The sequence below is a fragment of the Medicago sativa genome, chromosome 1 (genome assembly GCF_051527215.1).
Source record: "Medicago sativa cultivar Bolivia chromosome 1, Bolivia_mono, whole genome shotgun sequence".
NCBI lineage: Eukaryota > Viridiplantae > Streptophyta > Magnoliopsida > Fabales > Fabaceae > Medicago > Medicago sativa.
This window is the reverse complement of record NC_140749.1, coordinates 55000629-55025908: the sequence shown is the minus strand read 5'-3', so window position 1 is coordinate 55025908 and position 25280 is coordinate 55000629. Positions and strand designations below refer to the sequence as shown.

At 33.1% G+C, this 25280-nt stretch overlaps 2 protein-coding genes and 1 long non-coding RNA gene across 11 annotated transcripts; 2 read left to right on the top strand and 1 right to left on the bottom strand.

Annotated features, from left to right (window-relative positions):
- Positions 1-2048: 2048 nt before the first annotated feature.
- LOC146955502 (uncharacterized) lies at positions 2049-2964 on the bottom strand. The gene is made up of 2 exons (XR_015010810.1): positions 2523-2964; positions 2049-2319 (listed from the first exon to the last, which is right to left on the bottom strand). It is a non-coding gene; the product is annotated as an uncharacterized LOC146955502 (long non-coding RNA).
- Positions 2965-11162: 8198 nt separating this feature from the next.
- LOC146955501 (geraniol 8-hydroxylase-like) lies at positions 11163-13689 on the top strand. Its single transcript, XM_085721813.1, has 2 exons — positions 11163-12119; positions 12921-13689. Exons 1-2 carry the CDS (start codon positions 11220-11222, stop codon positions 13539-13541), a joined length of 1521 nt encoding a protein of 506 aa, XP_085577939.1. The 5' UTR covers positions 11163-11219; the 3' UTR covers positions 13542-13689.
- Positions 13690-18136: 4447 nt separating this feature from the next.
- LOC146955500 (polyketide cyclase/dehydrase/lipid transport superfamily protein) lies at positions 18137-24994 on the top strand. 9 transcript variants are annotated; one of them, XM_085721634.1, is made up of 12 exons: positions 18137-18267; positions 19111-19334; positions 19690-19805; positions 20143-20251; positions 20367-20406; positions 21038-21127; positions 21227-21326; positions 21425-21564; positions 21778-21880; positions 23261-23952; positions 24168-24418; positions 24681-24994. In XM_085721634.1, the coding sequence occupies exons 2-12, from the start codon at positions 19196-19198 to the stop codon at positions 24956-24958; spliced, it is 2058 nt and encodes a 685-aa protein (XP_085577760.1). In that variant the 5' UTR covers positions 18137-18267; positions 19111-19195; the 3' UTR covers positions 24959-24994. The 9 variants fall into 9 exon arrangements, with proteins under 9 accessions (XP_085577760.1, XP_085577776.1, XP_085577746.1 ...); XM_085721650.1 differs by having other exon boundaries at positions 21223-21326; XM_085721620.1 differs by having other exon boundaries at positions 19111-19340.
- The last annotated feature ends 286 nt before the right edge of the window (positions 24995-25280 follow it).

Genomic DNA, 25280 nt, shown 5'->3' with positions numbered 1-25280 from the left:
GGTATATTGACCATATCATTTAAATGAGATTGACACATACACATTCACATCTCTTTCTTATGGTAAAAAAGGTGGGTTCACAACCGTTTCATAGAAGGGGTGTTTTTTTTTCCTTTATTTCATGAGAAGAGAGAAAATAAATTAAAAAAAAAAGAAGTTGGTAAAGGAATTTGAACATGAGATAAATGATAAGAGAAAAAAAAAGTGTGTATTTTACATGTGAGAGTGTATGGAATAATGAGTTGCTGGTAATTTTATGGATTTGTTGAAGAAGATGTAGATTACTAGATAATTATGCTACCGAAATAAGGTCACAGACATTTAAAATGTCTAATAAGCATGTATTTTTTTAAGCATAATGAACATGTATTTGGTCAACTCCGCAAAACACATACATTTTTTCATTGTCATATCCGCCAAAGATCATAATGAAGGAATTTGAAATAATAGATGTTGAATAAAAAAATTGCATGAAAACGAATCACATCTACTTTAGAAAGATCTGAGCAAGGAAGTTTCTAACTCGATTGGTCCCATCAAACTCTACTCACCAAATATAAAGAACATAATTCTCACATTGTCGTTGTTATAGAGCTTCACCTATGTGAATCGAATGTGTTCATCTAAGTTTATCGACGGACAACGATACTCATCATTGACCATCCTTCTTGTGTCTTTGTGATGCTAATTTGGTCCAAGTGGAAGCCACATAGTGTAACATCAATGTGGACCCCTAAAATGATTAGGTTTCCCCATGTTGTAATACACTGCAGCCAGTTTGGTGTTTATATCCAGTGGATAAGTGTTTATAGATTTGTGTTGTGGTTTGAAAATGAACCAAACACGTCAATTTATATAAATTTATGTGCGTTGTGGACAACAAAAATTGTCGGTGCAACATAGATCACGGAAAAATCATGTACCTGACTGGTTCAGATTAACTAATATAAGTGGTACCGAACCCTCCTAAGCACATGCTTTTACATAGTTTGTGGAGGTTTCAGATTATATGATCCGAATTAATATGGAAATTATTTTGAATTATACAAAATATGTCAGAATATATGGATGATGACTTGGTCAGCAAGGTTGGCTGGTTTTATGTGTTTTTTGACTGGATTCAATGTTTGACAACATGTTTAGACTTGCATTTTTCCTCTAAATTCTCACTCATTCTTCACAATTTTTCATTCCAACTTACATTCTCTTCTTTTCCTTTTTACTTTTCTTTTAAGTCATTTATGATGTCAATGTTTCAATTTTGACATTTCATTATGTCATCTTGTGGGGGTAATACGAATAATGGTCAAAGAGATTTGTTCCTCTTTGCAAATTTGCACTCACACCAGGGTCGTTCCTAAAGTTTTACAGGTCTTACACTACAAGAAATATTGCATTTTGCCAGGGGCAGAAGCCCTGGTAAAATGAAAAAAGCCTTGGCAACTGGACGTTTGCCAGGGGTTTTGCCAGGAGCAGAATCACCAGCAAATCTGCTCATCGCAAATTGTCCTGCAAGGAGTTCAGCTCCTGGCAAAATGCGCTCCTGGCATAGGCCCTGGCTCAACCCCTGGCAAATTGTGTCTGCTTGATTGCAGGCTTTTATGACACAATGCAGGCTTTTGCAGACTGTGTCAGCATCACATCAGTCATTTTCAAAACATGCCAGGGACATTGTGAGGGGTTAACCCCTGGCAAATTGTGTACCAATTTTTTTAAAAAAAACGTTATTAAAATATTTAAAATAAACGTTTTTAAATTGTTTTTTTAATTTTTTTAAAAATCGTTTTAATAATAAAAATTATTTTAAATAATTTTAAATAAAAATTATTTAAAATAATTGTAAAAAACGTTTTTAAGATGTTTTTTTTTAAATAATTGTAAAAAACATTTTTAAAAAAAGTTGGCATGACTTGGCTATAAAATCATCATTTTGCATGTCGCCAAAATTATACCTGATAATAATATTTCGCTGGTCTTATAAACACTTGCCAGGAAGGAGATAAAACTCCATTTATTTGAAAGACTCAAATGATTGTATATAAAAAAAATTATCAACTCAAATTTGTCTTCAAATTTATAAAAATTTCAACTAACAAGAGGCATTACATAATGATACATGCATCAAATCTAATCCAAATAAAAATGAAAGTCCTCAAGATACATACAAATATAAATCAACAAATAACTACAAAGAAAATTCCCTCAAAAAAAAAACTACAAAGAAAATATCAACTCAAACATGCTAAAGAACCTAGTCATGAAATTCTGTCGCTAAAATCCAACATGGTTGCAACATCAGCTCTCCAATCTTCGTGGCCTCTACTAGCATAAAAATAGGAAAGAGAGTGGAAGGGGAAAAACCAAATAGACAAATTAGGAAGATGAAATTAACAACATGGTAGTTCAATCTATATCAAAATAAAGATTTCTCAACTTAATAGGGAAAATAAAGTTTGACCTTCAATCAACAAAATAGACAAATTAAAGAATTAAGTGAGTATGCTAAAGAAGAGGTGGCTTACCATGAACAAAGAGAACACAACAATGAAACCGCAAATAGAAAAATGGGTGACACGAAAAGTTTCTCTTTTCTTGAAATTAATTGGACCAATAGAAAGCTCTCGTCGACGGGATGAAGAAAATGGTACTACTTTTTTTGATTGGTGAAAACGGCAGACGGAACAGCGCCGTAAAAATGAGGGTGGTGGTGTTGGAGGAGGCTTTGGTGTTATTTCAATAGAGGAGAGAGAGAGTAAAAATGAAAAATGAATTAGAAGGGGGAAAGGGAGTCTGACGAGAGAAAGGGATAGGGGAAGAGAAAGTTGTGTGGTCCATGTGATCACTAGAAGAAAAAATGAGATAAATAATAATTATGAGTGGCTCACAGCTACTATACAGCCAGCTACTCAAGTGGCCTTTGCAGGCTTTGCTGACAAATTTGCAAGCTTTGCAATTTGCCAGGGGTTTTTGGTGGCACAACCCCTGGCAAAGTGTTGTACCATCCTGCTTTTTCTGACCACACAAGAATCTTTTCTGCTGCATACATTTTGCCACAACTTTGGTGAGGGGTTGCCCCTGGCAACTTTGTCAGGAGTTTTCCCTGGCATAGCTCCTGGCAAATTTGCCAGGAGTTCTTGCCCCTGGCATTGTTCCCTGGCAATATGCAAGATTTCTTGTAGTGTTAGGCATAATATGAGAAAAGGGACCCTTATATAATACGTCATAAATTTTGTTAGCTTATTGTTGTGATTTTATTAGCTCTTCATTTTGTTTTTTCTGCTTTTCCCTACCAAATAATTTTTTTTAGGCAACATCTCAAATAAATCAAATACTTTATAGACACCAAAACAAAATAAAATACCGCAGAAAAGAACAATAGCATCTGCAAAATTATCAAGAATGTGTCTCACATCGGTTTCATGATCTTTAGTGCGTCTCGCATGATCTTGCAATATCATATTCAATTTTGCAATCCTTTGAATCAATTCAAGAAAGTTGATATTAAAATATTGACATAATTTACTTTTTTGGAACCTTAGAAAGACAAGATTAAGATTAATTTTGTACGCTCATTCTCAACTAAAATATAATTTGTTTTGGTATGAATATTATCCCAATTTCTTGGATAATAAATATCACCGATATTTTTAATATTAGTGAGGCACATTATTAGAACCAAGGGCCCAAAAAAATATCGCCAATTTCTTCCATAATATTTTTTTTGGCACATCATTAAGAAAAACACAATTTTCTTTATAGGGAGGGTATATATAGAAATCTTTGTGTTATATGAGGGTATATATAGCAAATCTCATCAAAAAGGCCTAAAACATTAACAGACTTGAATCCAACCCTCCATCATGTAAATATTTGGGGCCTTTCAGTAAACTTTGTTATACGAACCCCCAAAACCAAATATTTCTATATACACCCCCCTTTACACACAAAAAATAGGGTCCCCCAAATGACATGGGCGCTAGGCCATCGCACCCCCGGCCTATGCCCAGGGTCGGCCCTGACTCACACATCTGTCTAGATCTGGCATTGCTAAATACAATCATTTTGTCTCACTCTGTCATCTTGTATTCTTGTATGGGTGAGCGAGAGAGATGACAAGTCTTGTCTCTCCATCTATGTCCATCTTCTTGCACTACATATTTACCATTAAGTGTTTAATATGTTTTTTTTTGTCAAGTAGCCTTATAACTAAAAATTCACCTTATAAAGTGAATAAGTGAGGTGTCTGGGGTTCGAACTCTTTCCCTTCATATATTATGCAAACGTCCTTAGAAATTGAACTAATTTTATGGGGACTAGTATTTTGTTGTAATAAGCATTTTGTCAACGTAAATGTATTTTGAATTCTTAATCAAATAATAAAACCTGTTGAATTATTAAATTTTGTTGTCAATTTATACCATGTCTCTTTAAATTATGTCATTTTAATTTATGTCAATTAAATGCAAATTCTAGGTATATACAACTCTGATGTTATATTCAAAAAAGATCAAATACATTTTGAATTATAAAATTCAAACGGAGTAAACTGGTCAAAGAGGAGGGTGTGTGAGAAACAGATAGTGTGGGGAAAGAAATTCTCTATTATTTATAAACAAAGTAGTAATAATACGTTAAAAAGATAGCATACTACCAATTGTGGGCCTACATCCTAATACCTATCTTTTATTAAAGTAGATTTTGGTTTGGTGTCTATTGAATCGAGAAATTTTATTGATTTATTGATAGAATATATACTTAACGGATCTATCTTTCGGATAATCAAATTGAATCAATTGGATGTCCGAGTCGGACCTATATGACATGACGATCAATAAAAATACTCTAAAACTCCATCTTTGTCATATATTCCATACATAAGACTAGATAGATATCATATTCCTAGAATATAATTCACTTTGAAGATGCCTTGGTGGAGAAATGGTAGACAAGCGAGACTCAAAATCTCATGTTAAATAGCGTGGAGGTTCGAGTCCTCTTCAAGGCATAATGTTGAGATCACTTATGGAATAAGAATAAGTTCATCAGCAGATCACGAACTTTTGGTTATCTTATCTATCGAATGAATGGAGAGTCCATTTTTCTGTACTTATTGGTCGTGAATATTTGAATAGGACAAACCATCCCGTGGATCTCTTTGTTTGCTTTCAGAACAAAACAATTAAAGTTAGGCTCGGTCAACAGGAATCTGTATTATCTATAATTGAAAGATCCCCATATCGACTTGAGATGACGAGAAAGAAAGTATCTATTTCATTTAGTTATTCAGTTAAACCAATCATTCGTTATTGGAACATATAGTAACAACCATATCCTCCGAGAAAAGCCATCTTTTTCTCAACAATGTCTTTGTAATTTGAGCCAATAGGGTTTCATTAGATAGGAACAGATTTGATAAATATTGATAACTCTCGGATAGAGTATTAGAACGAAACAATTCATTTGATAATGAACTATTGGTTCTAAACTGTTTCTGTCTATCAATCAACAATTCGAAATTATGTTCTGGCATATTCTTCCTAAACCAATGTTTATTTAGATATTTCAATTTTTTTTGTTTGGCAAGTCAAAAGTATATTTGACATCTCCTCATCTGCAACCAATTATCGATGTGAAAACACAGATACAAAAGGATCATCTTGGAATAGCAAAAAGAGTGGATCTGAAGGGTCCCAAATGAATTGGCTTATTCGAAAAACGCCTTGTTCTTTGAAAGATCTATTTTGTGTCTGGTACTCCATATTTCCATCCTGCAAGAACTCCAAATCATTCTCTTGAAGCTCACCATCTTCATCATTAATGCCCTGCTTGTCCCAAAATGACCTTTCCCAATAGGGAAATCCGAATTCATTGGACCTTTCGATACAATCATCAAATAGAAATTCCCAAGGGCGCCATATTCTAGGAGCCCAAACTATGTGACTGAATAAATCCTCCTCTAGCGGGTCGAGGACTGATGAGTCAATAATTAGTAGTTTTAATATAATATTTGATTCCGTTTTATTTAGATTTAAGTTTATTTTATTTCAATATTATTTTCTTTTAGAACTATTTTACTTCAATTGCATATTATTATATTTCAGGAACGAATATTTGATAGATTGAGTCTTGGAGCAAAAGAAAGAGGATTAGAAGCTGATTCGGGATGAAAATACGAAATATGGGACAAAAATATGTCACTCCCCAAGTTAGAGAGGAGGCACAGCCCGTGCCACCAGCAGCACGGTCGTGCCAAGCTTCAGGGTGCTATTTTGCTGCTTTTGCTTCGGAAACAAGCTACCTATTTTTACCTAAAAGCCCGTGATTTCTTGTGGAACATTCTAGTGATTAGTTGCCTAGGTTTTAAGTCGACATAAGACTATAAATAGAGTAGCTATCTATCACAATTTTGTTCTTGGAATTCAATAAGTGACAATTGTCTTTCTTAATAAAAGTTCTTTCTTTATTTCTTTGTTATTTACTTTATTCTTTTCTTCTTCTTCTTCATGTCTACGATGAACATGAGTGAGTAGACTCTTCTTGTCTTGGGATTGTTGGATAAGTCTAATGACGTAACCCTAATCAAACCAAACCATAAACCCTAATTTTATATAAATCTACTTTCTAATCTAATTTCACCATTTTTATAATGAATTAACAAATACCAAACTCATAATGCGACATCGGAGGGTTAGTGTCTGTTAATTCATCATCACAAATATCAATTCATAATGCGACAACGGAGCTTTGATATTGGAACAAGTGAAATTAGACAAGGGCTGTGAAACATGAGAATAGTCTAGCAAACCTTGAGACATATAAAGTTTCGTTCTTCAAGGATTCTAATAGCAATCAACCATGAGAATAGGCGTGGTTGCTAGAGGAACACACTCACTGACTTCGAGAGAAGCTTTGATACGCTAAAGAGAAACTTGTCTTTAAAAAGTAGGTCAAATATAAAGTTTAAGGTTTAGGGTTTGTTTGTGAAGGATTCGTCATTATGATGAACCAATAATCCCAAGGCTCTTTTTATTATTATTTTCTTCCATTAAAAATCAAACATTTTCAACTGAACTTTCTTCTAATCATCTTCTAAAAGTTAGTTAAATTGAACAACTCCCTGTCAGAACGATACTCTTTTTATTACTACATCGGTAAACCATGCACTTGCGGTTTTATCTCATCAAGGACTCCTTCCCCTTCTTAGAACCCCGATTCATATTTTTCATAGAGAAATCTATGATCAAGGATAGAACGAGATCCATTTTGAATCATATTTATGGGATTCCCTGGTTCAGGCCTAAGAAGAAATGTTACTCCATCATTATCAAACAGACTTCCTGTCTGTGAGGATCCCAGAAGACCACCTTCTACTTCTAATAGGCCATGAACTAGATCAGAGTCATTATAAAGGAGTCTATAAGAAGTGATACCATCATTTTTTTCATTAGGTCCGGTTAGAGACCAAAGGTTTTGAGCGACGGATTCGGCAGAACAACTCAAAAGATAAAGAAGTATCATTAATTTCTTCATGCTTGTTCCAAGTTCCAAGTACCATTTATACAAATCATAATCCCCTTGTTACATGATTTCTTCTTCATATAGATAGATATAAGATCTATGGAAAAATTACTTAGAAGTAGATTTTGTGAAACAACCCTTTCTATCTGATAGAAAAGTATACCATGATCCTGAACCCAGGTGCCCCTAAGGGCACTTGTTAAGGAAACCAAAAGCAGTATGTTTGTATTGAATTCAACAACATTTTGACTTTTAAACAGTTAAAATTTATAATTTTTCACCATTTTCCAATACAATATTTCTATTTTTATGTTCTTATCCAATGCCCCATGGACACTCTTTAATATTTCCCTTTATTAAATTAACCCCAAGCCCTAGTGGAGGATGAGTAACTTATTTGGTTGGCCTGAAGAATTAAAGAAGTTAAGCGGGTTAAAGGTCTAAAGCTATAATCCAAGGCAGAAAACACTACATAGCAATTAGTATACTAACATTTATTGTTAAAAAAGAAAATCAATCCCTGACTTTCTTGTCTCCCATCACTGCCTTCACCATTATGGCATTTTACGACAGCACAACAGTATGCAATCCACAACACAAAATATCTTCTTCTTCGCAAAGATCTACAGGAGGTTAGATCCGCGAGAAGGAAAGAGGGGGCTTTTGAATCATGAATTAAATTTTTTTTTCCTTTAGGATATCAATGGTTTCATGTTTTAAACGATTCTACCGGGCTGCACGATGCATCCCTTTTTTTTCACCTATGTTTGGACGGGCACCACGATGCATCCTTTTTTTTTTAGACGAAGTGGTAAACACCAATGAAATTCACACACACCGCAAGGTTCCAAGTTTGAACCTAGATGAAGGCATCCAATTTAACGATTTAATTATAGATTGACCACCCTTTTTTGAACGTCCCATGTACACCCACATATGACAGAGGTATTTTAGTAATTTCACAGCACACCATCACCCTTTTTCTTTAGATGAGTTTCACTTTTTTGCCATATATCACAATTGTGTGTGGGTGTCAAATGGTGTATGTCATCTAAAGTAATCCATGTATAAAGGCTCTTTCGACATATGGAGTTAAGCTAAGCTTTTCGAACTGCATTCCCTCTTTCTAAAACATTCAGGCTATAACTAGAGTTTTGACCCGTGCGACGCACGGGTCTTGTCGACTATAATAGAGACCAATGAATAATCTTTATCCCTTAAGATCATGGATCGATCAATAAACGCAAATTAGAATATTAGAGATACAATATTACGATCAAATTTGTCTTAATATGTCATTCAATGACACTTGAATCTTATCAAATTTTACATTTTAGTTTTGAAAAACTAATCAATTAAAGAATGTTATTTTATTTTATCACAATATATTATTGGGGCATTATCTTCTCATTTTTTTTAAAAAATTATAAAGAAAAAAATAAAAAGAATACAATATTATATTGTTGCACAGGTCAATTTTATTTATTACTTTTATAGTTAAACATAAAAAATTGACTTGTAATAATTGTTTTAAATTTCTACTGACATGAAAAACAAAGTCACTTCAATTAATAGAATTTCTAAATTACACGTACAACTCTAAAAAGAATAATTACACTTTGATATTTACTAAAAGTAATAATATATTTTTCCAACCAAATACATATCATATCCAACCAAATAGAAGAGATCTTATACAATGGATTAATTATTTTGAAGATGTGTGCTTGGTTGAAGAGCTATGTATTTTTCAAAGGGTATAGCAATAGATGTAATTTAATGCAATTCATGGTTCCTAACAAATTTTTTTGAATTTCAAATTGAAGAAGTGTTCGAAGGAAATAATACATAATTAGGGTTAGCACTTAGCAATTAATGTGAATCATTTGAAGGGAATTTTCTAGGTTTAGTTGTTGCAAAAATTAAGGTAGCCGAGTTTGCATGGAAATTAGGGTATTCTGTTTGTAAACGTATTAAATAAGTGTACAACAACTTGTCAAAAAAAAAGTCTACAGAAACAATAAATATATTTAAACGATGACACAACAGGATAGGAATGGAAAGCTCATCAGTGAGGAGAAATATTAGGGATTGTTGCATTTTAGATCGAATTTGTTAGGTTAAATTGTTGCTAACCTAATGCAGCATTTTAGAGGAAAATTATTAGGTTAAGTTGCTGCAGACCTAATAAAATTAATAAATAAAGATTTCTTTAAAAAAAATGTGTACAAAATATTGTCAAAAAAAAGGCATGAATTTGGTGCAATGCATTTTTTTAGTATTAAATAAGTGTACAAGGTATTTCCTTAAAAAAAGTGTACAAAATATTGTCAAAAAAAAAGCATGAAATTTGTGCGATGCATTTTTTTAGTATTAAATAAGTGTACAAAATATTGTCAAAAAAAAGGTGTATGAATGAAATTGGTGCGATGCATTTTTTTAGATGAAATTTGTTAGGTTAAGTTACTGCTAACATAATAAAACAAATGAGCGAAAAAATATTAGGTTAAATTGCTGCAGACCTAACAAAATTAATAAATAAGGATGCGTGGACCACAACGCTAATCCCTAAAAATTGAAAAAGATTAAAATATATGTGGACCATAACCCTAGACAGCTAATCCCCAAAAATCAACATATGCAACCCACAAAGTCCATACCATGAGGGACCTAATCAACTAAATGCAACCCTGAAACATATACATACACATTAAACATAACCCTAAATCAAAATCAATGAAAACCATTACCTTCATCAGAATGGCATCGTCTAATTAATCTCCAAGACAATGTATACAACGTAGCCTTCATTTATACTCTCCAAATCCACCTCATCTGTGTTTAGTTAAAACATACAAAGTTACTAAAATCCCATAACATAAAAATGGTGAGAAAAAGATTAATGACTAAAAAGCAACCACGTATTATTTTTAGCATCATGTTAACTTGTATCCTTAGGGTTTCCTTAAAAAAAAAAAAACTTGTGTCCTTAGGGTACATGTTAAGGATTCTATAAATAGTAGTAATTATTTATTATAAGGGAAATGTTAACCAGTGCCCTCGGGGCACTGCCCTCGGGGCACTAGTTAAGGAGTTAAATATAGTAGTATCTTGCATTGAAAGTTGTGTTGTCATTGCATTAAAAGCTTAAAAAGTGTTCTCTTTGATTTAAAATTTCCACTTTTGGTTTCCTTAACCAGTGCCCCGGGGACACTGGTTAACATGACCCTTATTATAAACATTAATTTTAAATCTTCAAAAGAATAAATTCATACAATTTTTTAGACAAAATTTTCACTTTAGGTTTCTTAACATGTGCTCTTACATATGTCCTAAGGGCACATGTCAGCATTTCCTTTATTTTTATCAAAATAATTTGTACCATTATTGATCATGAACTGTATTATTAAAGTCAAATCTATTTTTGACGGCATCAAAGTCAAATCTTATTAAACACAAACTTTTTCAACAAAAATCTGTCTTACTTGACTTTCTTCGTAGAATTCAATATTCATCAACTAGCCAGCCGCAATTTCCATGCATATCATTTTTTTCTCTTTGACAAATTCACATACTATATGCATTATGGCTTTTGACTTCGATTAATGAGTCTGTATAAATCAATAAGTTCCATGTATTACCAAGCATCAAAATATCCAATGAATATCATATGATTCATATCCTCTTTAGGCTATACCAATATGAATCCAGAAATGTATTTTGCAAGCACAATGCTCATTCTCTTTTTAACATACATTTCTATAAGCTTACTTTCACTCATTGGTAGAACCAATAAACAAAAGTACAATCTTCCACCAGGGCCTTCACTTCTTACAATTATGCGAAATGTTTTTGAATTAGGAAAAAAACCACAATACTCATTAGCCAAATTCTCCAAAATATATGGTCCAATAATGCATTTGAAGCTAGGTCAAATTACAACCATAGTAATTTCATCACCAGATATAGCACAAGAAGTGTTTCAAACCCATGATCTCTCGATCTCAGACCGAACAATTCCTCAAGCTGTAGCAGTTCTAGGTCATGAACATTTTAGCTTACCCTTTATGCCAATGTCAAATCTTTGGAGAGACCTAAGAAAAATATGCAAAAACAATTTGTTTTCTAACAAAACTCTTGACGCTAGCCGTGAACTTAGGTGTAAGAAGCTGCAACAACTTTTATGTGATATTGATAGAAGCAGTTTGGTTGGTGAAACAGTGGATGTTGAGAAAGCTGCTTTTAAGACTTTGTTGAATGTTTTGTCCAACACTTTTTTCTCTATGGATTTTGTTAACTGTGCAGGTGAAACTGATGAGTATAAAGATATAGTTGAAAATCTTATGACAGCAATAGGAACACCAAACTCGGTTGATTTTTTCCCTATTTTGAGGATGTTTGACCCACAGGGTATCAGGGGAATATCAGCTACTTATGCTGAAAAATTGTTGCAAATCTTTGATTCCTATATTACCAAGAGATTGGAGTTAAGAGAAAGGGAAAATTATGTCACAAATGGTGACATGTTAGACAATTTGCTCAACATCTCTCAGGAGAATGGCCAAATGATGGACACAACAAAGATTCAACATTTGTTTCTTGTAAATTTTCTCTCCATCCCTTTTTATTATATTTTTACTTTGTTTTACTATCCTTGTTTTGTTTATATTTTTTTGAGAATTAATTTTACTATTTTAATTTTTAAATAACTTTGTTTAAGCTAGTGAAAGTTGTCTTTTGACTATATATAAGGACTAGGTGACATCAGCCTAAACTTCATTCATTTTTTTCCTTGAAGAATAAAAATTGTGTTCACATACATGGTCACTCATTATGAGATATTCTTATTTGCTCTCAAGACATGATTTTTTTTGGTAATGAAAATTTTAGGGGAAAGGGTCTTAGTTCAAAGTAGAAAAGACTTCAGTATTTAGAGAGCACTTGCAATTACATTTAGGAAAATGCTATTTATCTAGAAAAATAGCATCAAGAATTTTTCAAGACACATGTGGCAAATTTTAATTGCATGATTTATTTGCCCACTTCCTATTTTTCAGCCACACCTCCTTGAATTGTGGCAAATAGTGCATTGTGATTGGTTGTTCTTTATTCTTGAAGAATTCTTGATGTTTTTTTTCTAGAGATATAGCATTGCTCTTACATTTATTTTCCTCTATTGAGTTCAGCGGGGCACAAACCTGCAACATGCATATCGCACGCGTACACCACTAGATCAACCCCTTAAAGTTCTCAAGACATGATATTAGTAACAATTTAGGACTTATGGTTATATCTTCATAATCACTAACAATATTAATATTAATGTTATGATTGACATGATACTACTATTTTATATTATTATTAAATAATTATTTATATTACATTTTGTGACTTTGTAATAGGATTTATTTGTTGCGGGGACGGATACAACTTCCTACGCTATAGAGAGAGGAATGGCAGAACTGGTCCACAACCCACATGCAATGTTAAAAGCCAAAGAAGAGCTTAAACAAATAATTGGTATTGGAAATCCAATTGAGGAAACAGACATTACTAGACTCCCATATTTGCAAGCAGTAGTAAAAGAAACATTACGCATGCACCCATCAGCTCCACTTTTACTACCAAAAAAAGCTAGGGTTGATGTTAAAATTCATGGATACACTATCCCTCAAGGAGCACAAGTTGTAATAAATGAATGGGCCATAGGAAGAAACCCTAATATTTGGGATAATCCAAATTCATTTTTGCCTGAGAGGTTTTTGGGGTCAGAAATTAATTTCAATGGTCCAAATTTTCAGTTGACACCATTTGGTGGTGGGAGAAGAATATGTCCTGGCATGCCACTTGCTACTAAAATGATACATATGATGTTAGGATCATTGATTAATTTCTTTGATTGGAAACTAGAAAATGGAGATAGAGATATTAGTCAACCCTTGCGAGCTATTCCGGTTAGAGTAAATAAGGGTGTAACATATTTTTTTGATCAAAAAGAAATGACAAAACAAAATAAGGTGTAACATATAATATACTCCCTCCGTCCCTATATATAAACGTCATTTTATTAGAGGGACGGAAGGAGTAGTGGTACATTTTTTTATTGTATATTCAAGGCATATTCATTGTGAGAAAAAGAAGGCACATAAATATAAATGCTTTAAAACTCAACTCATACTTATTTTCTCTTGCTTTTTGTCGAACTAGCATTAATCATGCCACTTGTTGTTAGGTTTGGCTGATTTTTAAGTTTTGGTCTACTATGAAAAGGTCGCCCGCCCTAGAAATTGTGTTTTAAAATATATTTTTTTTATCGATGTGTTTTTTAAATATATTGATAAGCTTCTATTTTTTTAAATAAAAATATTTTTTTTGCTGGAAAATGTATATTTAAAAAATATGAATGATAGATAGCAACATTTTTTAAAGTAAAACAATGAAAAACTTCTTTTGAAAAAAATTAAAATCTAAAAGCAACGGTGAAATAACATAGAACCTTCAATAATTATTCCTTGCATGGTTACTCTTAATCGATTGTATATATTTTATGTCTCAGATATAATTTCACCATTTCCTTAGCGTAGGTCTCAAAACTAAGATTAACGACGTGAAATAATATAGAAACAACTGACTTCTGATGTTCGGTGACAAAATAGTTGAATGTTTCTATGGCATATGCTTGAAAAGTTATACATGAATATAGACATGCATGTGATCTCTCATGCGATAGCACTTATACATAATTTAAAGGGAAATGTTAACGAGTGCCCCCGGGGCACTCTTTAAGGACCATAATTAGTAAGTATATTATGAAAATGCATGTAATCAATGTCTTGGAAATCGAAATGTTTGACTTTTTTAAAGAATAATTGCTTATTTTGGATAGCTTAAAGAGTGCCCCGGGGGCACTCGTTAACAAGACCCTAATTTAAATCATGTCCCTTAGATAGTCAGCCTTATTAGGGTCTTACTAAATCAAAAGATCAACTGTGGTACACTACATCAGCGACAAAGCATTAAAAAATGATTTAGACTAAAATTATATTGAAAACATAAATCATACACAATCATCTAGAGTAAGAGTATTTCAAAGATTCTTATCTACTTACATCCAATCCCAACACGAGAGAGAGAGAGAGAGAGAGAGAGAGAGAGAGAGATTAGTTATCCATGTGTCCCATGACTAACATCAGAGAAGTATTGAATCTTGGAGTTCCAAGCATCCTTGGCCCTCCATTGGCTCTGGCCACTCTATACCTCGTTCTCTTTCTTATTTGGGTTTACAATTGATTGACATGCACTTCTATTTATAGAGTTTATGAAGTTGCAGACTTGCTAAGAACAAAAAATTATGCTTAGCGAATCGAGGTTGCTTCAAGAGAGGGAAAAACAGTTCTTCTTTAGATGTTTTTACTTAAACTGTCTTTGTTCTTTAAGAACAACTTTTGTGCTTAGCCGCCTTTGCTTTTCCTTCATGGAGAGGTAACTATCTTTGCTCACTAAGCATAACTCTTGTGCTTAGCATATCAACTTTATCTCCAATCTTCTAGACTCCTCTTTTTTCAGCTTGCATTCACTTTGACATGCATGCTTAACGAATTGTGGATGTCTCCAGACGTCTTTATGATGCTTTAGCCTAACTCTGGTGTGTGTATGCTTGCCTTCGATTTCTCTACATTCGTGCAATCATTGCCTTAAACCTATACAATGTATAGAAACTTGACGTGATATATTTATGACATATTAAACTAATATAAACGATATTTGTATCAAATTGGAGGGTTTTTATAATTGATATCTTGCAAAAACAAGTTGATAACTGCTTTGGAAAATAATAGTACTTTAACACTTATGAACTCTCCCCAGCTTAGAACTTTGTTTGTTCTCAAACAAAAGTCCTCAAAAAGCTACATTTGTTGAATTTAAGAAAATGAGTCACAAGGATTTTTAGTGAATCCAATAAATTTGTGATGCATGATTCAAAATGGATTGTACGACAAGTCTTATGTTTACCACTAACATGGAACAAAGTCATGAACATAAAATTTGTTCAAGGCACACAGTTCAAGCCATGCATCCCAAACCAATAACACAATAGATAATGAATCACACTGATGACAGATCATCTTACGTTATTCTTAGCATGTTTTATAGTCATTTTCAGTAGGTTTTCCATCTAGAATAAAGGAGTATTAGAGCAATTGCCTATGATTTTTGGGACATTTGTAATGTTTACTATATTTGAGTCATGTAATTCTACTTTCCCGAAACACAGCAATTCTAGGGTGTTTTGATGTAACTCATGAAGAATCATGCAAATCGGCAAAGCAAGACATCTAAAGACTTATGAAGACTTTGGGAAGATCATGAATAAAGATTTACGAAGCCTCAGAAGACATTACAAAGGGAGGAATTTTGTTCCCAAGTCCAAAAATACATTTTATAAGGAAGTAAACACCCAAAAAGACATAAAAACGGGCATTTACACACAAGAAAATACATTGGGGGCGCCTGAAGCATGATCCATGGACAATAAAGGACAATAAAAACAACAAAAAAAATCCTAAAGGATAATAAAAACAACAAAAAAAACATAACAATTAACAAATAATTTAGAGATGATTCAACAATTCGTATTTGGGATCGTATGTATCTATATTTGATTAAGGATAAAAACAAGACAACAACAAAAAATGGTTACCCAAAAGATTTGCGGTTTTTCCTATTGCATTGGTTCAATTTTAAAGAAGAGATGTTGATCAGTAGCTTATGAGAAAGATGCACCAACCTATAATTGTTTAGGTAGGTTTATGTTTAAACACTTCTAAAAAAAAGATTTAGGTTTAAATAATTGTAAAAACATTTACAATTAATTAAGTTTAATGGTATATAAATTTAAATTATATATAATATTTTTTTTTGAACAAGCTAAAATGAAATATATTAATAACAACGGTGATTCCTCTGAACAAGGTGTGCTAGGAAGGAATAACCCGAAAAAGTTACACAGCCTCTAGTGTCGTAATGGTTATATATAATATTATATAGATGCGGACTAGGGATGGGTTGGACATTAGAGCGTCCGTACCCACACCCATAATTTTGTGAGTAAATACTTGAGATCAAGCGCAGACTTAAATGCGAGTATTTATCCTACCTATTGTAGGTAATTTTGCGGGTGTCCAATGGATTTGAGTCCAATTACCATTCCTATATTGTTCTTAAAAAAAATATAACCACAAAAACATGCAATGTGGGAAGTATATTAAAAAATTCTATATATAAAATTTAAGGCTTAAATGTGTCATTAGTCCCCGCAGTTACACCATTTTTTAGGTCTTTTTATTGTTTGGTTTTAGTACTTGCACTTTGTAAAAAATTTGGTTTTGGTAGCTGTTAAAAAAAAGGTTAAAATCAACTGAGTGCCACATGACCCAATCGTTACATGCCATGTGGCACAGCAAAAGGAAATATTTACAAATTTAATTCAATCAAATAAAACAATTGATTTCTAATTTGTTTTATTATTATTATTATTAAAGCTAATTTGAGGGAAGCTTAAATTTTTCCATCGTTGGAAAAAGCGAACAATCGCTTAACACCCACCTCATGTGGATTTTGCGAGGTTTCCACAGCAACAAAAGCATTCCAATTTCACTTTCGAACTTCATCTTCAGCGTTTTACTTCACTCCCACTAACAATTACAAATTCCGTTTCTACTTTCTCCGATGATTCGAACTCCGTCGGAGAACCAAAATCGAATTACGCCGGCGTGCGGTTAGAAGAAATCGTCGACGACGGTGGAATCAAATCTGGAAAATTGAGACTCGATAGTTGGATCTCTTCTCGCATCAATGGCAGTATTAAAGCTGGACTCGTTCATGTCAATGGCCGTGTTGTTGACAAGGTAGTCATAAACTCAATTTCCATTTCAACTTCTTTCTTATGTTGATGCTAGCAATTTCTTTTTGAAGATGGAAACACCGCTTTTTCCATTTGTTTTATTTTATTTAATTAAAATTGTAAATATTTCTTTTTGCTGTGCCACATGGCATGTAACGATTGGACCACGTGGCACTCAGTTAATTTTAATATTTTTTTTAACAGCTAACTAACGGTAAGGACCAAAACCAAATTTTTTACAAAGTGCAAGGACTAAAACCAAACAAAAAAAAGTGCAGGGACCAAACTCAAAAAATGGTGTAATTGCAAGGACTAATGACAAATTTAAACCAATATTTAATTTTAAGGAAAAAACACTATGAACATCGCTGACGTCCTGTCTTGAGTTTTAAGGGAAAAAAAAAATATTTACATTAGGTAGTCAAAGCAAATTTAATTTTTTAAAGTTTTTAATATATACTATCATTTATAAAATACCATTTATCTAATGATGAAGATAATATTTCTTTTTAAAGATCAAAAAACTAATTTACATTTTTCTCCTGGTGCTAAATATTAGTTTTGAATATTCTAAGTGTGGTTAACTAATCGTACTTAGCAAACTAAGACAAGAGGAGAGGAGGTCGACGAAAACAAGTTCCCAAGAAAAAGTCTTGGTGTCTTGTCTGGACCCAACAAACAAAAGTCACAATACCCTTTTTTGTTTTGTTTTCTATCCGATTTGGTGCTATATCACATCACCTGAATCTCTTCAGAATATTTCTTTCATCACCGTTTTAGATCTTCCTTTTTCTCATTCTCTGGGTTCTTCTTCATCTTTTCAGAACTTATTACTACTCCACAAAGTACAAGTAAAAGTTTCTTTTCATTTTTCTGTTAGATTTTAATCATTGTTTTTTTTTCTTCATCTTTTTAGCTTCTGTTTCATGTTTTCGTATTGGATTTGATTTTGTTCAGTTGCTTTTATCTCTGATTCTCATTTGCATGTTGACTTTAAGACTAGTATTCGCTGGTTTTTGTTTTGGAGACTTATTCAATCTTTCTTTGTTTAGCTTTCTTCCTAAATGTTAAAACCTATGAATGATGAACAGCTGATAATTTGAGAAAATCACATAATTTAGTGTAATTATATGTGTCGGGTTGGGACATGTAGACATGCATAATATAATCCGAGGAGTGTCTGTGCTTCATAGGTTAATACTATGTTATATTTGTTGGTGTGTAACATATGTAATTCAAATGGGTTTGGATTGACAAATGTTAGTAAATTAGTTGTTGAGCTTTGAATTTGGTGTGTGTAATGATTTTTTTTGTTTTTGTTTTTTGGTTTTACCAATAACTATCGGTGATCCTTGCTTAGGTTAATAGAAAGAAACCTTATGTGATTTCCGTCTATGAAGCACAAACACACACCGGACGCAACACGGACACGTTGACACCGATCAAAATTTGAAAAAATGATATAATTCAATGTAATCACAAGTTTCGGTGTCGTGTTGGTGTCTGACACGACACGTGTCAGACACTGGGACACACCTTCAATCAAAAGTGTCTGTGCAACAGAGTTTCCGGCCAATTATACACAGATTTTTTTTTGTATTTTACTAATCATGAATGATGTGATGAGATCTATACCTGATTTGTTAATCTTGTTTAACCATATTGGATTTCTGTTGCGGTAAATTTAGGATAAGTGTGGGAAGAATCCTATGAATGGTTGGCACCTATGCCTGATATGACATTTTGAGAAAAGGCTTCCCAAAGTGTGCAAAGATGGAGAAGAAACGAAAGATTGTGCAGTATAGGGAGAGGCTAGATAAGACCCTTGCCTCACCTGATCTTACAAATGTTGAGATACTCAAAAAGCTTGTCAAAAGTCAACTCCTACCATCATCAGAATTAGAAGATGAAGGTGGTGGTAACATTCTTTTATTTATTTTGGTGCTTAAATGTGTGAGGCGTTGTCGCTATATTTACTGAATGTATCGAAATTGAAAAATTGTTCCTGAGTTGTCTTCTGTTAGTAATTTATGGACCAAACTGAATCATATGGTTAGAAGACACGTTTGAGAACCAAACTAACTATAAAAGACACATTCTAGAGCCATGTTAACTAACAAAAGACACATTTAGAGATGTTTTTGTAGTTTTGATACATTCAGGGATTACAGTTCTGAAATCATTTAGGAAGAGTTCTGTGGAACAATTATTTAGTTGCTTAGCTTTGTGTTCTCTGTTTTACTTATTGTATGTTTGGTTCTGTGCAGAATATAAGGAGAAATTCGTAGAACATAAAACTGCAGAAATATCTAACTTTCTAGATATGTTAAGGAGTACTTCAGATGATCATGGAAGGTCTAATACATCACAAAATGATTGGAAGGTCTGTTATTCACTCTCTGGCTTCTGCAGTTTCACAATGTTTTGTTTTCTTGATAAACCGTTTTGTTTCTTACATATGTAATCTTCCATTAGTTTAGATCCCAGACCATTTTGATTTGTGTGTCTAATTGATAGCTTTTTTTCATAGAAATTATGATTTTGCAATTGACGTACCTTTTTGGCTGTGATTTCTGTCCAACAATGCTCTATTGTGTAAAATTCAATGGACTAATGCAAAACACCTGTAACCTGATTCTGTCAAGCTTTAGGATGCCGATATTTGATTTTCTGCAATCAATTCAACGAGTCATAACTGATAATTTTACTTCTTCCAATAGTTAAAACAGGATGGCGAAGAGTTTCGTGTTATGTATCGTGAAGGACTGGAGGGAACTCCCTTTCATACAATGTTAGTGGAAGGCTTTGTGGACGGACCTGTTGATGTTTGTAAGTTACATTAGAGCAATGAAAAGATTTAGCATCATCCTTTTATTGACAAACTACAGACCGTATTATTGATATCAACTCGCAAAGTTGAACGAGTTATTTTCATCATTTTCAGGTTTATGTATCTCATGGCAGACTTCTCTTTACAAAAAATGGTGAGAATTATTTTATTGCCTTTAACTTTCTGTATACTATTCATCAAATGACATTAAACACCATTAACATTTTTATCGTTATTAATTTATGCATAAGGTTCAAAGTTGTAACACATATTATAAAAGAAAAAACATAGCTGCTTTATTTCTGTTTGTTTTAATGTGCTGAGATAAATGTAGCTTTTTTTTTCTTCATGCATACATTTGATTTGCTGTTTTTGTTTTCTGTGGTCCTGAAAGTTATTTTATACCTTGGAAATGCCTTTGAGTCTAAGTAACTTTATTGCTATAAGGTCCTCTTTGGATAAACAGTTTAATTAAGCGCTTATAGAAATGCTTGTAATATAATTGCTTATATATAAGCTATTTTTATAACAGACAATAAAATAAAGTCAAACTGTTTTCATATAATCATATAGACTATAAGTTGTTTTCGTAAGCTATCCTTGAGAGCTTACGAAAATAAGCTGGAAACAGCTTATGAACATGTCATAAGCTATTTTCATAAATTCTCTCAAACAGTCTCACAAGTGCTTATGTCAGTAGATAAGTTCAAATAAGTCAATCCAAACAGGCCCTAAAAATGTAACTGATATTTGTTTCTGACACCTGTTTAACACTGTTCATATAGGTGGCCTCAGTCTACAATTCCTACTTTCAAAATCTTATCATGTGAATGTTTACAGAAGGTCCAGATTGGGGAACAAATATCACTAGTGAGGTTTGTGCTGCCAGCGTTAACTAAAATTATCACTTTTCAATCCCGTTTTGAAGGTTTTCATTTTTAAATTTTGATTTTGCTCTGAATTTTGGAAGAAAGGATGAAGGTTTCGTGGCCTCTGTCTTCGAGGGAAGCTGTAGTGCACTATTATCTGTTTGAGTACTTTCAAGATGACTTAATTGTTGTTCTTACGAATTCGGTAATCATCTAAACTTCTCTTCACTTTTTTTTATTTTAGAGAGTTAATTATAGACTAGATTGAAGTTTTCAAGAAATCTGTGCTTGATTTACTCTCAGGTCCCTGAGTCGAAGAGCATCATGGGAACCCTTTCTGGTTTCAACGACGACACAATTCCTGAAGTGAAGGATGTCGTGAGAGTTGATTTGGTGGGAGGCTTTGCTTTGCAGAAGGTGACATCAGAAAGAAGTTACTTTCGGTGAGTTTTAGGTGTACTTAAACATAATGACATTAGGGAAAAAACAAAGAATTTAAATAATTTACTTGAATTGAGTGATGGAATTAAGTTGACGTTTATTACTTGTTGTCTTTATCGATTAACTGTAATCGACATGCAATGAAAAATGAAAAGGTGCCTCTAAGAAAATGAACTTTTATACGCAATTCTAATTCAATAATTGAAATTTTGTAGGACAATAGCGAATATGGATATAAAGGTGGATTTTGTTCCTCCATCCTTGATAAACTTTATTTCAAGGCAGCTCATTGGCAATGGTTTCAGACTTTATCAGAAGGTTGCAGATTCTTTTCATCTATACTTGTTTGACATTCAATATTTTTTTATGTATAAATCTCTGGATGCATCTAGTGTTTAATCTCGGTCTTCAATAAGAAAAAACAAAAGTTAAAAGCAAATGTAATGGTGCATTTTATGCTATATATTCTATAATCAAATCATCTACCTCCCCAAGGATTCTTTAATTATCTATCATTAGATTACTTACTTGTTTTTAATAAAATAGTTTTTTTGTTTGTTAGATGGAATGAAAGATTACAAGGAAAATAAGGTAAAATATTTTCCTTAAACAAATCAGCAAATCGAAAAATTCAGAACACGTTAATAACAGCAACAACCAAAGCATTTTTTACGACACTATATTGCCTTATGATAAATTATGTCTAATGACAAATCATTAAATTCCAAATCTTGTTAATGGTTTAGCCTATAGTTTTTTTTTGGTCTCTCATTATCTCTAAAGTTTAACTATTAGGCGATTCTCTATCAAGTTTACCTTCCTTATCAGTGATCCCTGAGATTTTATCCATATATGCCTAAACCATCTAAAACAAGATTTTACCATATTTTCCGCAATTGGTTCATTTCAATGTTGTGGGACCATTCATCTGTCATATCATTCTCATCTCTGTGTAAATATTCATCTTACTTTCTTGTTGGCTCTTTAGAACCCAACATTTTGTCACATGTTTCTTTTGATCTTAACCCTCCAGTTCCTAGGGGAAAAGGGACCCAGGTAATCCGGAGTTCATCCTAAAGGCAAGTTAAGTCTGACCAAACATTGTTCCAGCTAAGATTCCAAATCGGATGCTGTCGATCTGTTTGTCCTTAACTGAAGCTCATTAACCCACATGAGCCTGACTACTTGATTAACATATAGTCACATATAACATTGTGGGTCTTATAACTATGCAGTAAAACTTTCCTTTAAGATTGAATGGTAAATTTCAACCACAAGTTATTCCAGAAGCATTTGTCCATTTCATCCACTCTATCTGAATCTTGTGATTTACATCTCCCTCTACCTTCATGTCATTTTCTATATATACCTAAGATACTTAAACCATGATACTTGTAAGTTGTATGTTAAGTTTTCCAATTTTCACTTCTAAGTTACATTTTGTTTTCCTCCTGCCAAACTTATATTTCTTATACTCCGTTTTAATTTATTTTAATGAAAGTCATATACTTACTAGGCTTGTCTTCATCATGCTAATTAACATGGATTCTTTGATTATTACACCAACTTTGAGTATTTACTCTGGCTTTTTGAACTAAGCCTATTTCAATTATGCTCATATAAAAGTGATCATCATGTTACAATTTAGTACTGTTTCATGTCATCTTTCGACATTAACCAACCCTGATAATATTATAGGTTGTGGCTTCTGTGATGAGCAGTGATAAAGAAGAATTCAGCAAGGCCTTGGGGGATCCATTGTATGCTAGAATTCGCAAGGCTCTATATAGCACGACTACTAGTGCATCAGAGGTTGCAAATAGCGGAGAGCTTCAACAAGTTGCAAAAATTCACCCTGCTGAATACCTTGTTGAAAGTAAGCCAGGTGGAGAAAAAGATGCATCTGAAGAGGATAAAATAAGTCAATGTTCAAATAATGTCATGCCACTGACAATGGATGCAACCGTACGAGAAAATAGCAAAGCATTGAGTGAGATTGTAGAATTAGGTGAGGAAGAGATTATACAAAGTGTGGAGGATGATGAGAAAGTAAATGGCATTCCAATTCGAAATGAGAAAGTTGGTGCAATTGTACAAAAAGGATCGAGGAGTGTATCTATCAGCTCAGATGTCAAACAGGCTATAGAAACATTAGACAAGGCCATTTCAATGATTAGAGAATATCGATTACATTCTGATATGGCCTCGAGCAGCTTTGCCAAAGATGGGTCCCCTTGCATGGGAAAAATAGATAGAGTTGATTCATATTCGACAAGTATTGTTAAACCTTGTGATAAAAATGAGGTTAGAGTTGAGGTACCAAATAAAGATATATTGGAGGGAACTTCACAAGAAGCACGTTCGACACACTCTGGCATCCAAAACTTAAGGTGATTGTGCTACTTATCCTAAGAATGGCTAAAGGTTATATTTGTAAATTTTGAAATCTGCCACTTGAGCTGTAACTACACCTTATAGACAAATATTTTTCATTCCATATGGCTAGTTTCGAAATAAGCAAAGTCGTACTTGATGTTGTTGATCATTGATGTTATATATTTAGATGGAGTTCTAATTTTTTATTTTACTTTTATGGCTCCTTCAGGTATTCAGGAATAGATCCAAACTTAAAGGAAATAAATCCCAACAAAGTGATTCCAACTCTATCAGAGCAGAGTCTTGCCGGACCTACTGAGGCAAGCCAGGTTGGTTCATATTCTTTGGACAGTGGCGCGATTATGGACCAAACAACATGCCGAAACAAGCAACCGAACACTGATTTGGTCCAAGACATGTCTTCAGATGACAAAGTCAAGTCAAGAAGGCAGAAAAAAACTAACACCATTGTGACTCGAGGTATGTCTTCAAATGTACCAAAGAAGTTGAGTGGTTATAAAAAATATATGTGCTTTGGTTTTCTGCATTAACCAAATGGAGAGACGTTAATGGTTAAGAGGAGAGTAAAGAAGATATGTTATTTTGAGGCATATTGTCAGCATGTAACCACAAATCTCAGTAGCTTAGTACACGTTTTGTATACCATAGGTGAGGATTTCTTGAATAATGGTTCAATAGTGAAATATACTCATCCAAGGTTCTCTTTTTTTAACCGACATAGTGTGTCAAAACCGGAAGATATTTGAGTTCTTTGACCATTTAGCCGGGAGTCCGATCACTTGGTGTACAGAAAAACATCTATTGAGAGCGGTCAACCTTTTTTATAGATCTTCGTTACCTCCAGAGATTAAGTCTCCGCCCTTTTGCACAAGGATACCTTACTCAGGCTCTCCTTTTTGTCTTGTTGAACATGAAATCACTTTTTCCATTTATTTTTCTGCTAACCATGTAATGTATACTATCTTGTGTTTGTCAATCTATCTTTACAATGCGTTGTAAAGTTATAAATAAGAACTACAAATTTGTGCATGGAAATATTCATTGTCATATTTTTTTTTAATGTGTCCCCTTTTTAAAAGAGATTATGAGTATGATACTCGTGTAAAAATCAATTCGCAAAGTAATATGATCAAGTGTCGATGAAAATGTCAAAAATGCGTAGTAGTATTCTTGTCGACATCGATATAAATTTGTTTCAAGAATTTTTTTACAAAGCTTTTTACATAAACTTCAAATTAGCTCATTTCTCTGTTTAGATATGTGTTATCTTAGATAGTAAGAATGATCAAATTCTTGTGTAATTAGTTACCATAGTTCACAA